The following is a 17313-nucleotide window of genomic DNA, read 5'->3' as shown; positions in this document are numbered from 1 at the left end:
CAGCACTTTTTAAAATGCTCTTGGCTAGAGAAGGCAAATTGCTTGGTAGGAAAGCAGAATTATACATTCCCCACAAGCTATATATGAGGAATGATCTCTGCATGCTATTTTTTCAAATTCACAGTTAGAGTTTTCCAATATAGAGAAATATAAAAATTTGCTTGCTGACATAAATAAGTTATATTGATCTTAATATCATCTCTTCCAAGGGAATGCAGCCTGTTGGAACAATTATGGATATAGATAAGTAATAGCTGATATAGACATAGATATAATGTTATCAATATATTAACATAACATAAACATTAACATGAAGATATCGTGCATAATGGATACATACATATATGTCCATGTACATACATATGAATATATATATAAATAATTATATATAATACATATGTAATACTTTCCTAGCGCTGTCATAAGAAAATTCTACAGGCTAAGTGGCTTAAACCACAGAAATGCGTTTTATCTGGAGTCCAGAAGTCTAAGATCAAGATGTCGGCAGGTCTGGTTTTTCTAAGGCCTCTCCCTTTGGCTTACAGATGGCCATATTTTTGCTGTATCCCCATATGATCTTTTCTCTATGAGTGTGCTACTCATATTATAGTGTCAGTCAATGGATTAAGATCCACCCTAACGACCTTCATTTTTATTTAATCACCTCTCAAATACCTGATCTCCAAATGCAATCACATTCTGAGGTAGGGGGCTAGGATTTCAACATCAATTTGTTGTGGGGGGGCACAACTCAGCCTATAATAATACATTTTATATTAATTATGTGTATAACCACCTAATTAATATAGTTTGATTATAGTTGCTAGTTTTACCATTCATTAAATTCAGTGTTTCATTTTTGTTTATAGAACGTCTTAAATAATGTGAAATGGTTTTAGACTCACTTTTAATCTCAGCTGCTACAATAATTGGAAAAGATGCCAACAAGTCCTATCTCAAATGATTCTTGATTGACACTTCCAGGGAAACTGGAATTGTTGAGCAGTGGACATGGCAATTTCAATGTCAAGAGCCCGACACCCCTGACAATTCTTGTTAGGCATAGTTTCTGAGCATCCTCCCACATGACATTGAACTGGTCCTTGGACCACAGCATTCCTTTCTGGGGGCGACACTCTAAAAGAGGCATTGACAAGCAATAGGAAGACCATACATATTATTTTCTAAATGACTCTACACAACAGAACTAAACTCATTTGTGACAATAACAAGTGTATTGAGGTAAAATGTATTTTACCTCAATATTGGTAACAATATATGTGCCTTAAAAAAGAATGAACTTCCCATTATGAAATACATGTCCCCCCATCCCCAACCAATAAAGTATCCAGAGGCTGAATAATCCCCAGACCACTCTTTGTGAAATACTCTTTTCTTTCAATTTCTACTATTAGTGTAACTGAATAATTTGTACATTATCTAAGTCCAGCATGTAATTATTGATGTGTTTCCTCCCAGAGAAGACAAACCTGTAGATAAGTGAAAAGCTAAGTACCTTTTTAATATCTGATGACATCCAGAAATTTTGGAAGGCCAAAGACTATAAAATATAATGGGATGGACACCACCTTATTCTCCTTCAGCTGTTCAATATTTTAAGGATTTTTTAAATTATAAAATTGATAATTAAAAAATTTACAAAGGACTTATTTTTAGTGATTTTCTTTGTATAATGTAATTATGTACTCCTCACTATAAAAACAACTATGCACCGAAACATCTTTTTTTTTTTTTTTTCAGAGAATTAACTGTACAATCCATTGTGTGGCTTAAGACTATGATAGCTTATCATAATACACAAATGTTTTGGGGGAATAATTTCAAAACTGTTGACCTCCTCTGATCGTATATTTGCTCTCTGTGTTGTTTCCTAATGTATGACAAATCAAATGACTAGCCCAAATGAAGTGAAGACATTTTTATTCCCAATGATGTAGAAAAGCATCTGCTTGGGGGAGCTACGATCCAAGAGAGAAAGAAGCAGACATAAAAGGGAAAAAGATGGGAAAAGAGGGTTGAAAGGAAGGACCGAATTACATTTCCCAGGGTATTGTGTTCCCTGTATAGGATCTTGAATTCAGAGTGAGGTTTTGCTTGAGGGGAAGGAGGGAACCATTACTAGGAAAAGGAGATATAGATTTGAAACCTGAATCTGTGGCCTGAGATTCAAATGGCTACCTCTAACAAGTAAGTTGCTACTTCTTGTATATCGGATGTTAGGTTGAATTTTCCCCAAAATATTTTGTTACAGTCAAGGGAACAAATAGCATATCACAAAAACAATAAAAAACATAACCATGGGATTTTTTTCAAGATTAGATATTTTTATATAATCAAAATAGTTTATAAGTATACATGTTATAATTCATGTAGATGTTATTATTTTTAACTCTAAATGGAATAAATATTTACTTGAGTTGTACAGCAGCATAAATATAAGTGGAATTCTGAATTTCAGAAAACAATTTGCTATTGTATCTTCCTTTGTTTATGCTTGCATTTTAAATTTCCAGCTTTTTCCCAAACAGACTAACTGTTCTACTAGAGGTTAATGACACAATTGCATTTAAGCAGTAGATGGGAAATCCAGAGTGCAAAACCATTTTCTCCCAGTGCTGTTGTTGTTTTTCCCAGCACTTCAAATTTTCAGATATATATGCATATATAACAAACTACGTGGTATCTTTTGTTCCTTTGTTGTCAATTCTCACCTTTCTGCTTTTCTCTTTCTTTGCCAAATAACTAATCTGACAACACCTCTGAGTCAGTCTCAACCTACTTCTTTCCCCATCTTACTCCACCTAATTGCATGCATTCGTTGTCAATGGGTGTTGGGTTGTTTTAATATGCTTATTCTTTCATCAATACTTTTTTTACTCAGAATATCTCTTTATAGGGATCTACGACTATGATCTGTTTTTTACCAATACAGAACACTTCTGACATTAAATGTGTGTGTTTTACACCAAGCAATTCTCCAGTTCTCTCTGGGCACCAACTGGGTGTCCAATGACTTAATTCAGTTCTGACACTACCCAGAGTTAGGGAAGACCTGTACTCTAATCACACAGTTCGTTCCTTCAGCAACCAGTCCTCATCCTGAAGCTATTTAGAGGCTCCTGCCACCAGTTGTGTAATTTACATAAACTCAGATTGAAAGGAGGTTATGAATAACAAAGGATACCCCTCTCACCTTTGTCACATAGGAATTTATAAGAGTTTTAGGAGTTCTGTGCCAGGAGCCAGGGATAAAGACCAAATCTATATCTATATATCTATATCTATATCTATTATCTATATCTGTATCTATTATCTATATCTATATCATCTATATCATCAATATCTATATCTATATTATTATAACACAACATCACAAGTAGATTTAACCACTCTGTAAAACAGCTAATGAGATCATTTCTGACCTTGTGCTTTGCTTGAGTGTCACATAACTAAATTAAGCATGCAGGAATCCTGTGGAGTAAGTCCAAAATCTGTGATTTACCTGTATCATAATGAGGAACTTCACCATGTATTTATGCAAAAGCTTCGGGACAACAGAGGTAGATGGAAACCATGACTGGGAAATTCATTTCAGTATTTGAATATTTCTGTTCTACACTGACTGAAGAGATTCCTTATAAAATATTTCCTGGAGATTTGTCCTTATATTTGTTTCAAGAGAGATTTTTTTTAAGAATCTCAAAATCTTTGTTTCAAGTAAAATCTCTAACAAAATAGTTTGTGAGATAATATATTGAAGTGTATATAACTCTGAGCAACATTGTATTGACAGCCAAAATATTTGTATCATATTTTGTTTAACTTCAAGATCCTCAAATATTTGTTACCATCATCTTTCAGTGAAGAACCCCAGAAATAGCAAAGGTGAATATACTTCAAGAGTACTGATGTACCAACTGGTATTCTAAATGATGCATGTCTATCACTTTCATCCCTGTGTCAACCCAATGAGGTAGATATTGTTAGTATTACTCATTTTATAGAAGATGAAACAGTCTCAGAGTCAGGTTTTGAGCAAAACATTTTTTCGTGTAACCACTTAAATAAAACCTTTACATGCATCTGCTTTCCCTTTAGTGTCTTTTCCAGTGTGCTAGGGTGGAGGAGGCATATTTTTAATCCGACACACTAAACTTGTTACTTTAGATAGCACTCATTTTAGTGAAGCATTTTACTACTATGAATCAAACATTTTTAATAATATAAAATGATTTCCTTAATTTCCATGCAATTTTGATGCATTATAACAGCTCGTAAAGTTCTATAGCTTTATCTTCTACCTGTTTTATGTGATCTGTTATTTTGACATTTATGGTTGATATAAGACCTGAAGACTCTATGAATACTATACTATGGTAAAAGTGATTTTTAAAAGGCGACAATCAGGCTAAAATAGATTTTAAAAATTGATTTATGTGAGAACTTCTTTTTCATCTCGGCAGTGATTTTGTTTTCATATCCTTTTGTAGTTAACCCTTCTTTACACCCATGCAAGGTTTGTGTCACTATAATGTAAAGGGAAGTGAATAATTAATGGAGACTCTGAAGTTCAACAAATAATTTCCAGTTGCATTTTCTTCTTCATGTGCCCTCTTTTCCTACGTCTTCCCCCCAAACACAGATGTGTTATATCTTTTCAGCTATTGTTTTTGTTTTTTTTTTCCTCTCTCAGTTTTTCAATTGGTCAAATGATGCCTGTGCAAATTTATTCCGGCAGCACAGTATCTTTCATCATATCCATTTTCATAAACTTTCTTACTCTACTAATTCTGTTCATCTTATTGCCTCTCTTTTTCTCTGTTAAAACTCAAATTTAACTAAACAGATATAGAAAGCTTGCTAATCGTCTCCTCTTCTTTCCTGTGCTTCCCCCTTAACCCTTTACAATCTTCTTTCTAGCATAATAGTGCTAGCCAATCATTAAGGATTTGCTGAGGGCTGATCATGCATTTCATGTTGCACATGCATTGTCATATTTAATCTGTATAAGAATCCTTATGATAAACAGGAACAATTTGCATGCCCATTTACAGATAATGAAAATGAAGCACAGGAAAGTTAAAGTCAAATAACTTGTGACTGGAGTTTGACCTCTGACAATCCATGCCCATAAGGTCCCCCACCATTAAGAGACCCACTATGATGTAAAATCCCTGTGACCCTCAGGTTTGACCAACTGAAAACTGATTTTAGGACTTATGGACAAGCTTGTTAAAAGCTGATTATCTTGGCACTTAATTCTGTGATTCATTCTGGTTAGAAAAAATGATTTAAGATAAACAAATAATGGAATTAGAACTTCAAGCAACATGCAAATAGCTAAGGTGTAGTTTATAAGTGATTCTTATAGCCTTCTATTTGGAGTCGATCTAGTTCCATAGATTTATTTGTCACACTGAGCAGACAGACGGTTACAGGGAACGCCTGTGTGGGGACAAAGCCCCAAAAAACAGTTTCCAGGCTCTCGGCCTCACAATAGAAAGGTGCTGGCTCGGGTAGTAAATGGCCATCAACTGTGATCAGATGGCCAGCAGCTGTGGCTAGTTGGCCGTCAGCTGTAACCCGTAGGCCATTGGCCACTAATATAACGGCTGTGGCTATGCTAGCAGAAGGAATAGGAATGGGGGCTAGCAAGAAGATGGTGGCTGGCAAGCGCGGACTGCTGTTAGGCAGATTATGTAGATCCTGCTTCCTGTGTCTCCAGCCCAGCCGCCAGCGAGAATATATTGGTTTGACTCCCCTATCTATGGCTCCGTGGGTGTTCCTTTTTGGCCTCACCATGTCCTGCGTTCTTGGGCGGAGAGTGGGAGCTGAGACCCTGCACGACAAATGGCGCAGCGAGCAGGGACCCCCGCACCACAGCCTGTTATACAAAGAAGATTGTTTTTATAAACATTTAATATTACTCTTACTGTTTCACACCCCTGCATGTTTAAATCATGCAATTATTTATGGCATCATTCTGTTTGAAGTAATTTTAGTTACTTTCTTAGGCAACATGATATATTTGTACTCACCTAAAACATACATGTCCTTATGAACACTTCACTCATACTTCAAGTCAAACATTAGTAAACAAACAGTAAGTAAGTGTCCACTAGTATATGGTGGCCAGCTGGCTGGACCTTGTGGCTACTGCAAATAACAACAAAAAAACAGGTTAAGCCTTTGTGAAATAGCTTTAAGAAATATAACAATTAAGTGGGAATGGCAGGTTTCAAATTCTGGGATCCTTTTTTTTTTTTTTCCCCCTGCAGTAATTGTGTCTGACTGTACATACTAAATACCAGTGTTTCTTTGTAATGAAAAGCAATATATATATATGGTTTCAGAAACCTTTCCTTATTAAAAATTTCGGTCATTTTCAATATAGGTTTGACTATTTAGAGAAGTCTATAAATCGTTCTTTATTCAAAATATCTGTAATTTAACCATGTTATTTTAATGGCAATAGGTTGTAAATTCCCAATAAAATAACAAGAGGGAAGGCTGTAACAGATGTTCTGGCAGCTCATGTGATTTCATCCGAGACAATTAAGCATTCATCACGCTTAATCTTCATCAATTGAAATGTACTGATTTTCAATAATGTGAGTTCTGCAAATTCAAAAGGCTTCTGATACTTAGGAAGAAAAAATTTTGACTGGGATTTTTTTTTTTTTTTTTTTTTTTTGTATAGTGACTAATCTACCCCAAGGATTTCTTTATCCCTTATTGTAAATAATTTTTAGTTGTTTGTTATTTTCATGATTACTTGATTAAAATGATGGCTATTGTTTTCTATAGATGCAGTCTTTTTAAAATTTATTTTTTGGTTGTCCGATGGTTCTTTGCACATGACAAGTATTTCACCTACATAAGTAAAATGTCATCTATGCTAAAACTGGATGCAATTTGTAAGTAATGATGTTAATTTATTTCTTTGAAATGTACTACTCAGATGGCAGTTTAATTTATTCAGCTAGTTATAGATTCCTATTGAATAGCATATTAACAGTAATATCTTCATTAAAAATACAATTTAGGCCTAATTCAGTGCTATACACTATGGAAATAAATTCCGTTGAAAATATAGTACTACCTAGGGAGTGTTTTTAATTATTATTTTATTATAGAAAACATGGGATAAGAAATTAAAAAAAAAGAAAAAGGAACCACAGGACTTTATAATCAGTACATTCTTTAAGGATAGTTCATGGAAATGTGTGTCAGAAATGGAGGGTGGGAAGGAGAAAGGATGAGAGAACAAAAAAGACAAAGTGAAAATGAAGGAAGAGGAATGCTCTAGAGATAATACAGGCAGTTAGAAAACAAAAAGAGGAAGAAGAGGATGAGGAGAAGGGCAAGCAGAGGGGAAAGAGAAGGAAAACACAGAAAGAGAAGCGGGATCATAAAAGTTAAAAAAAAAACAAAACGCTTTTCCTTTAACTTGCAAGGCCAGACATTCTCCTGCTGACACTCAGAGGCTCATGTGGAGAATCAAGCTGTTGGGTAATGAGAAGGTTATACCTTGCCTTGAGTCTTGCTTTCATAGAAAAAGAGTGTATGTGGGGGGAGAAATGAATAAAAGTTCCTGCCAATGGACCTGGGGAGAGGCAATTAGGTCTTGGCTAGTTCTCAGGTACTGCAACTTCCATTTGTCTGCACCTGGAAGGTCTTGGTTGCTGAGTAAATGACAGCAGTTTGAGAGGTTCCTGAGGAAATAGGGGAGTAACAGAAGAATACAGAGAGGGTGAATCTAGAGGTCAAAGTAAGGTGTACAATGGGCAAAAAAAGGACAGAATTGTCCTATTTCTTTGCCTTTTCCAAACTTTTGGTGGTTGAAAAAGAAAATAATGTGCCTTCCAGAACATCTTTCCATTCATTCTGAAAAGTTGTCAGTTTAATCTTGGATGATGGTATATTTCAGAAAGGGAAAATTAGAACAATGTGCCTTTGATATGTGTTCTGGGATTTTATAAAACATCTCCTTTTCCCAACTAATTATATATATATATATACCGGAGGTGCCAAAAACAACACTTGCATATGAGTTGTATTCATCTTTTGTTATTGGTATATACTGAGCATTACAATTGTCATACTTTTTTTTTCCTTTCTTAAAATGCGTATTTTTTTCCTGGCACCTTCTGTATAATATTTGTTTATTAGTATTCTTTTCTAAAAGAGATGCAGGCTGAAATCAGTGAAATTTTATTTTAGGTGTGAAAGGGAGGCAGGGTTTGCCACCCTAAAATATGCCTTTTAAAGCATCGATTGTTTCAAGCTGGTTATTTTTAAGAAACAAAAGACTCAGAAAGAACATTTGACCTTCCCTCCAACTGCCTAAAAGAATTTAGGTAAAGGGCCTGTTCCAGAAAGGGAGCTATTATGATAAATAACTATAGTTTAGTATGAACTAAGTATGATAGGGAGGAACCTAACAAGTTTCTTTTGATCAAAGTCCCTTCTGTGTCCCATTGTTAAGATGGCCCAGCAAACATTCATTAACCAAATATTTGCTTTTCTATCTTTGTGCAAATTGCCTTCCTACCCTTTGAAGTCCTAAACCCCTACCCCTGCTTTCTCCTTATCAAGATGGCAATATAAACCTTAACTGCCTCTGTCCTCAGGTCCCTAATCCTTGGAGAACCCTGTTATGTGTATGTATAAAAAATTTGGTTATTTTCTCCTGTTAATCTGTCTCATGTTAATTTGATTATTAGTCCAGCAAGAAAAATTTAGAAGGAAAGAAGGAAGATATTATTTCCTCTCCCACAGGTAGAAATTTATTATCTCTTATCTTTTAGGAGCTGCTTGGGAGAGAGAAAGGTATATATTATTACAAATTATGTTCTGATCAATATTTATACAGAACATACTTTATATAAGGGCGATCTGAATTCAAGGCAGATTCCTTTTAAAGCCATTACTCTAAGAAATATTTTTTTTAAATCCATATATAGCATGTTCTTCACTTTTACAGCTCAGAAAACATATAAAAAAGTTTAAATACATGTTCTAACTTCTTATATTTATTTAGCCACAATGCCAGTATAGAAAGTGGCAATTCCATTACTGAAGCTTACGCTTCATTTATTAAAATGTCCCCACTTTATTCATTCATGCCTTTTGTTTTAATATGCAGAGCAGCCTCATAGGACTTTAAGGAGTATGCTGAGTAAGCACACTGATAATCACGTTATACTGGAAAATAATCTGGGATTCCACTAAAAGAAAATTTGTGGGAATGGTACATTTTTTTCTTGTTAGACAATTTACCAACTTTCAAGGAACAAGAGAGACATAAAGTGAGAACACGTAACTACCACTTTTGAAATTATAAAGTAATCCTTGGCTCTTTCCTTCCTCGGTGGTGACGCTATTACACATTTCTCAGAGAATAGCATTCCACAAAGTCCAAACGACAATGCATGCCCTAACATTTTTTCAAGACAGATTCACAGATTTTCAAAATGGTAGCTAAAGTGAGTAGAGACAAGAGCAATTCCCCTATCACAGATTTACTCTGCTACTTTTTTATATCTAGGCTAGAGGGAACTTGATGAAATGTTACCAGTATTTTATATGTCAGCTGGCTTTCACTCTTCCACACTATCTCATCCTATGTCCGGCCATACTCTTTCTCTCAACACTGACCAATTTGACTCTACTTGTTTTCTCTCCTCTTTCTTACTGATTTTTTCCTCTCATTGGCATTCTCTTTCTCCCCCTCTTCTTTCTCTTCCTCCCCCTCATTTCTGTTTTGCTCTTCCTTCTTCTTCTTCTTCCTCTTGTCTTTACCATGCATATTCTGCCTTATAGCTGCCAGAATATTTTCTAGGGTAAGAAAATAGTCAGGAGTTTTCTTCCTGAAGTTGGTACTGCTTTGATTTTAAAATTGTAGGGGAAATAATATACAACTTTAAACCTTAGTGATATAGGGAAATTAGTAACTCGTGGTGAGGTACACTTCAAAAAGAGAATGGCCTATCAGATTCCGCATAATTATTTACTGTTGAAAGAGTTTTCTCCCTGAGGCAGTAACTATTTGGCCCTATAGCAAATTAGGTTTCTCACAAGGTCTCTCGCCAGATAATTTTTCCATTGGTGTGAAAAGACGCATCTCATTGGCAAAACTGCATACTGGTGCAGGACATATTAAGGACACGGCTAGGGCATGTAGTAGCTGTTTGTTGCAGCCCAGAATGAGACTATTTTAAGAAATTTTTGATGCCTTTGTCATAGCCCTAAAGCCTCTATATAACAAAGACAACAAAATTAGCCAAATATAGATGTCACATTTCAATTTTCTAGATTCAAAAAAAGAGAAATCAGGAATAGTTTTGGGTTGGTGATTACAAATCCAAATATATGTACATTAGGGTGAGTAAACTGAATTTTACTAGGAAATTTTCTAAATTTCTAAAATTTAATTAATGAATTCAAGACATTTAATTATTTTCACATTCCTCATGTGTTCTCTGCGTTTCCTGATCTCAGTGATCTTCTGCTACAGTACCAAGAATTTTATTGATGGGTGATGGAGACCCCACCTGATGGAATTTTAAGGTGCTCTGTAGGCACCTGAGTCTGCCCATTGTCCAGATTAGACCACAGAATCAGTTTTCAGATACCAGTATTGCTCCAGTGATATTTACAATGTATTTCTTAAATTTAAAGGTATAGGTTCTTTTGTGACATTCAAGAATGCCTTTAGGGTATAGGTGTATTGTTGATAAAGATACTGTTTTCTCAAACATGTCCTACCACATGGGAAGAAAGAAGCCAAAATGATGCAGAAATGCAGTGATGGTCTTTGTTTATTGTTTCCCATTTTACATGGTGGAGTTCATAGTTTGCTGTTAGTGTAGAGCTCTATGTTAGGCTAAAACCCACTGACTATCTGTTAGTGTGCTAACCATTTAAAGAAAGTAGAATTAGAGTTCGTGAAATAGAATCATGATTTAAAAAATGTAATGATAAGATTCAGAAAGGCAATGAAAGTCACATTAAAAAGAATTGTAATCTCCGGAGGGTCTTTTAAATTTCGTCTACAGAATAATTTCCATACTATTTAGCTGCCTCCTCAGCAGGATTAAAGAGATCTAAACATGTTGATTACATAAATAGCAAATCTCCAATAGTAGGATAAGGAATAAGGTATAAAGGGGAATCGAAAGAGGGGTTGAGACAATGGGAGGCTTCTCTGTAGGATATTCTTTGTTAACAGCAAGATTACTTTATGACAAATCATGGAAATTCATACATGTGAACATATCTCTGAAATTTGGATTTAAAAAGCACATATATTTTTTATATATATTTGAAATATAAGTAGCAACTGCCTTTATCAAAGTTTAATATTTTTCTTATCATATATTACCCACCTAGCTACCTTCAATCATTTTTGGAAATGGCTAAGTAATACAAATAAATTATTTTTTCCTTAATATGTTTTTTGGCAACTTACTATCATCCTTAATCCATAAATTTATGTAGATGAAGAAATAAACATGTAGTCCTCTTTATACATATTTTGCATAATTAATATTGTCACGGTGATGATGGTGACAGCAAAGTTCAATGAGGGAAAGCAAAATACAAAAATAAAAATTTAAATCTATCTGTAAGTGTCTATATTCTGTAAAAAGAATCTAGTGAGTCAATTTATTCATTAGTGGCTAAAGAGTAGTATTTATAAGAACACTCACCCTTCAGGTTGTGTCAGGTAGTATTTTCATTCTTAACTTGATACGGTGGACTTAATACAGTATTTATTTGCATCTAAAAAACAGAAAATTCAAATAAGTATTTGAATCAAAACTTTTGGATTTTAATTCAAATACACTGAAAATATACTGAAAACTACACTGACTTCTAGGTTGCGTCATGTAGCATTTCCACTGTAATTTTCAGTGAGCTTGATAAAAATATTTATTTCAATCTAACTACTAATAGGAAATCACATTACAACCAGAATCTGCTATAAACTGTCATTTTAAAAACTATGCAAATGACATTTCAAAACATTCTAAATATTACTAAATTCAATAGTTGGTATCTGGAAAACATTCGACTAAAGCCCAGGCTTTGACAAGTGATAAAGCAATGCATGAGTAAATGTAATAATAACTCCAAAATTTGGAATTTTTCCAGAGTTTGAGATTGTTTAATTAGGATGTCAGCCCAGAGAAATAAACACTACTTTATGATTGTTTTCTCTGAACACAAAGACTATAGCTCATTGAAGATTCTCACTGAGCTGTGTGGTAAAAGCTCTCAAGGGAAGGTGCTTGATAACACTCCTCGGCTCATTGACGAAACCCTGGGCTCGAAACCACTGGGGCAGCACACATCTCTGCCTTCAACAGGAGTGGTCAACTGAACTAAATGTACAATCTAGAAAGGGTAGGCCTATCATTTCTGCTTTCCTGTGTCCCACACACACCTTGCAAGTACAAAAGATAGGCAAACAGTTTTGAATAATAGGTAAATCATATTACATTAAAAATTGCCTTCAATAAAGACAAAGAGTATAATTCAACCAGCTTCTAATGTGAATAAGTTGACACTAATAAACCATAACAATTTTTTAAAGAAAGTTACCAAGTTGTGTACCCATTTCTTCAGACTTAGATAAAAGTGCATGAAAAAACACTTAAGATTTTTCATATCATACATATATATAGCACATAGATAAAAATACATACTTATATTAGATATGTTCAGTAAATAAAAACCTATTATATATGTATATAATTAATTGGATGTTTATATAATATATAAATGATATATTAATATATAATATATATTTTATATATAACATATGATACATAGCATGTAATATATAAATAATATATAATGTAACTGATCTTGTACAAACTAGAAATTAAGTTGATTGAGTAAATTTATATTTTAAAATAGATGAACAATAAAATCATCTCTAGAAGGATTAAATAGGTTAGACAACCAAAAATCAGTATGGCTTATTTTAATAATTTTTTGATGCCCAAATGTTATTAGTCCAATGAGAGTTTTGACAGGTGAAAGATAGTAAGGAAGAACATTACCTTTGAATATGAACTTCCTCAATTCCTGAAGTGACCCAAAAGGAGGTAATGGAAGTTTGGTCAGAGGTGCCGGAAAAAGAGGGAGTGGTTATTAAAGATATATTGCCATTCTTACTGAAGTACCTCAGTAAGAATGGGTATTTACATTGCGGATAGTAAATACCCTCATGACTGTGGGTAATGTATTCAAATGCAGCATCTGTCTGTACAGATTTACTTAATATTTATTTTTATATATGATTTATTCTGCCTGTCATAAAGTAGGTATTTACTAAATAATAAATGAATGAATGAATGAATGAATGAATGAATGAATATGAGATTGTCATCAGTAATTATGGACCTAGTGTACTTTAGGGGGCTGCTGGTCAAGGTCTGGTGGGAGAGAAGGGCTCTGGAATTCAGTCTACAAAATGATACTCATTGCTGATTGCTGTCTTCGTAGGTGAAATCAAGAATGTCTCAGTGTTACATTTTAGACACATGGTTAAGTTAGATCATGACAATTAGAAATATGTTACAAATTAATTGACTTATGTTGGGTGGATATTTTAAGAAAATATAACCAAACAATATCACAGAAACTTAAAAGTTGCTACAATGCCTCTTGACTATTAGTAGCAATTTGTCATTTGTGTATTCCTACAGATACTTATAAAAATAAAGAATAATATTAATAATTAAAATCCTAACCACCAAAGCATCATTTAATGCTAAATGTTCTTATCTAATTACAAAGTCAATGAACGAAATTGTGCACGGCAATGACAAATATCATCAAATGATTTAATTCCTTCTGCTTTGCTAATAGTGAAGAAAAGGCAGTGCATTGTAATCACTGGGATCTATGTTGAAAAGAATATTTAAAAGATGAAAATTCTATTTAGTCTATAAGTCCTTGAAGAAATAAAATGAAAAACATATTAGATTGTGATGTAATTTTAGTCAAGGACTAAAGAAACTATGAAAACTTTCAAAATATTTTTGAAAATAGCACAATTTATACACAACAGACTAGAAATAGTCAATCATCCAGTTGTCACTCATCAGCATCTAACACACACCTGGATGCCTGAGTCTATTGTGGGCGGCTAAGGAAGGAATGTCCCGCTATTTTGGCTCCATCTGAGACATTCTAATGGGTAATACTGAAGATAACAATACTGTATCATATATTTGAAAGTTGCTAAGAGAATAGATCTTAAAACTTTCATTATAAGAAAAAATATTCTAACTAGTGAGGTGATGGCTGTTAAGTAAACTTATTGTGGTAATTATGTCACAATATGTACATCAAGTCATCATATAGTGCACCTAAACCTAATACAATGTTATATGTCAATTATACATCAATATATTTTTTTAAATTGCTCACTTCGTACATCCCTACCGGTTGGCTAAGGTTCGTCAGGCTGCAGTTTGAAATCTTCTACAAAACTATTATGAGTTTCATATATTTTGTAGGATGTTAATTCCTTTTTATTGCTTGGAAGTCCTCTACTGTATGAATACACCAGAATTTGCTTAACCATTCACCTGTTGCTGGACCTGTGAATGGTACCTAATATTCACCATAAAAAAAAGCTCCTATGAACATTTGTGTACGAGTCTTTAAACATATACTTTCAAGTTGCAGCAAATTTGAGAAGTTTTCAAGTTTCTGTTACAAGGAAATACTATTTTCACCTGGAAGATTGGCAGTATTTTAAAAATTGTGAGTTTTGGTGAGTACATGTCGGGGATAAAGAGCACTCTTTGACATGAACAAAATGGGACTATGGATTGGTACAAATCTTTTCAAGGGCAGTTTGATAGTACTTATCAAAATAAGAATACCATGCTTATCCTTTGTTCCAGAAGTTCTCCATAATATTGGGAATATTACTTACCCTGTATGTGCCTCTGTTTCTCATCAGTGGAAAGAGGATAATAATATATAGTATGTATCTCATAGGTTTAATACATACTTCATAGGATTATAGTGAACATTAAATAAATTAATTTATGAAAAATGCTTGCATGTCAATTTTTTTTCAGTATTATTTTTTGCTATTACATATAGGAACCCATTCTTCAGAAACACTTTCTCAAATATGTACGGAATGTATTTTGAAGGGTGTTCACTACAACAATATTGTTATAATAAAACATTGGAGATGATCTCAATGACCTTTGATAAGGGATGAATAAATAAATCGTGGTATATCTGTAGGAGGGAATATAGAGAAAGGATGAATGTGGGTACTAGGCCGGATGATAAATTCTGCCTCAGTCCTTACTAGTTGTGGAGATTGGTCCATTCCTTAATCTCTCTGTCTCAGTTTCTTCAACTATAAAAATGATGATAATAATACTGGCCTTATAAGTCTTTGTGAGGAATCAATGAGATATGACATGTGAGTTTCTTGGAAGAGAATTAGAACATAAAGAGCATCCCACAAACCATAATATTACTATGAAGCATTAGGTACCCTGTATAAAAAACTGGGCAGGTCTGCATGTGCTGCTGCAAAAGGACAGTCTATGAGAAAGATTTCACTTTTTTTCCCCTGTAGATATTGTATAATGGAAGCAGGTAAAAGATCCACTTATATATATCCTTATACTTTACTATAAGTATTCAAATATTTGTTGATTATTACTTTATCTTCTAATTACAGGAAGAGAACAATAGTTAAGCATATTTAAAATGCCAAACTCAACTTTCTTAATTTTTATTACAAACAAAAATTTGAATATTTTGATCAACTCAAAGGTAAAGAGTAAAAATCAAAACTAAAAAAAAAAGAAATACGTCTTAGTCTGAGTAATTTATTCAAATTTGTGAATTTAGGAAATATATGTTATATATTTATATATACAAGGAATAACACAAGTTGATATTTTATTGGAAAGACTATGGTGACTAACAATATTGAGTGATTGACATTGTATACTATTACTTTACGTCAAAATGACTTAACATGAGAAAACAAAAATAGTTATGCTAACACATGCACTTTGTTTTCTGTGCCACTAAATCTCTTTAGGAGCAAGAACTTCATATACAGTTTATCCAAAAGATATTCAAATAATTTTATGAAATAACAAACAGCTTTACTCAGATTTTAAAAAATATTGATTACCGTTTCATGTAGAAAAACTGAAAAACAGAGGAGATGTGCATGCAAAGATAGATAACAACACTGGCTGCTTCTCAGGATAGGTGATAGTCTGTCTTTCATACTAATTTATGTACGGTATAACAAGTAACCACTAAATGTAGTAGCAGGGGGAAATTTGGCTGGAATCGTTCCTTTTACAAGTCTCAGCCACACTTCCTGCCCGTAATTTAATTCTAATAAGGCATCTCCCGTCAAAACCCTATCACAGTGTATTTCACTGTTAACATTTTCAGATTCAAATGCAAGCTTGTCTCTTCCATCAACCACTAAAAATCCAGAGATATGAGCACTAAATGACTCAATGGTGTACTTAAAAACATACACCCCTAGATATGGAATTCTGAATTTTCCAGTTCTTGGAGTATATGAAGCTCCATAATTGACATCCAAATTATTAAATAGGATAGGACCAGGTGTAGTCATTCCATATGTATGAGACACAAAAAATGCCACCATCGGTGCATATCTGTAAGATCCTTTGGAAAAATCTGTTAGAGGAAAAAAATGCAAAGAGTTAATTTTCATGTTTCTATCTTGTTTTGCCTTTTCTCATGTCTTACCATTTTATCTCAGTTACAAAAGGGGTTAGCAGAAGGAGAAAAAAAGGCATTCATCAAGGGCAGGCATGTCTAGATGCCTGCCTCTTCTCTTGGCTGAGTTATCCGAATCACTTAGCCTCAGTTTCTCCATTTAGATCAGGAAAGAATGATAATAACACTTGATTCTACCCTCATAAAAATGCCTCAAAGATTAATTTGCATGTTGCTTTGATCTCTTCAGAGATGAAGAAATTCAAAGCACTCAGTGATTATTATGGTATGCCAGAATGTTTTAAAGCCCCTTGAAGGAATTGAAGCTGACATGACTGTAGAAACAATTTTTCCAGCACCTTGTCAAACAGTTTCTAGAGGCTAAACAGAAACCAAATGAAGTCACATGCACTGTAGAAAAGTAGACAAAAGGAATTTTTTATGTAATTAATGCCAAATGTGCTTACAAAGGCTGAGATTTAAAAATTTACTCTTCACTAAGCAGCCTATTAAGAAAAGCTTGAT

The 17313-nt window shown here is 33.8% G+C and overlaps 1 protein-coding gene across 3 annotated transcripts in view; it reads right to left on the bottom strand.

The window, feature by feature from the left end:
• Window positions 1-13925: 13925 nt before the first annotated feature.
• MMRN1 (multimerin 1) overlaps window positions 13926-17313 on the bottom strand; it is a 65085-nt gene continuing 61697 nt past the window's right edge. For all 3 annotated transcript variants that reach the window (XM_081031037.1, XM_081031039.1, XM_081031038.1), the window contains exon 8: window positions 13926-16746. In XM_081031037.1, coding sequence (XP_080887163.1) covers window positions 16325-16746 — 422 coding nt within the window. In that variant the 3' untranslated portion in view covers window positions 13926-16324. The remainder of the gene's footprint in view (window positions 16747-17313) is intronic.

The sequence above is a fragment of the Rhinolophus hipposideros genome (assembly GCF_964194185.1).
Source record: "Rhinolophus hipposideros genome assembly, chromosome: 1".
NCBI lineage: Eukaryota > Metazoa > Chordata > Mammalia > Chiroptera > Rhinolophidae > Rhinolophus > Rhinolophus hipposideros.
This window is presented reverse-complemented; position numbering and strand designations above follow the sequence as displayed.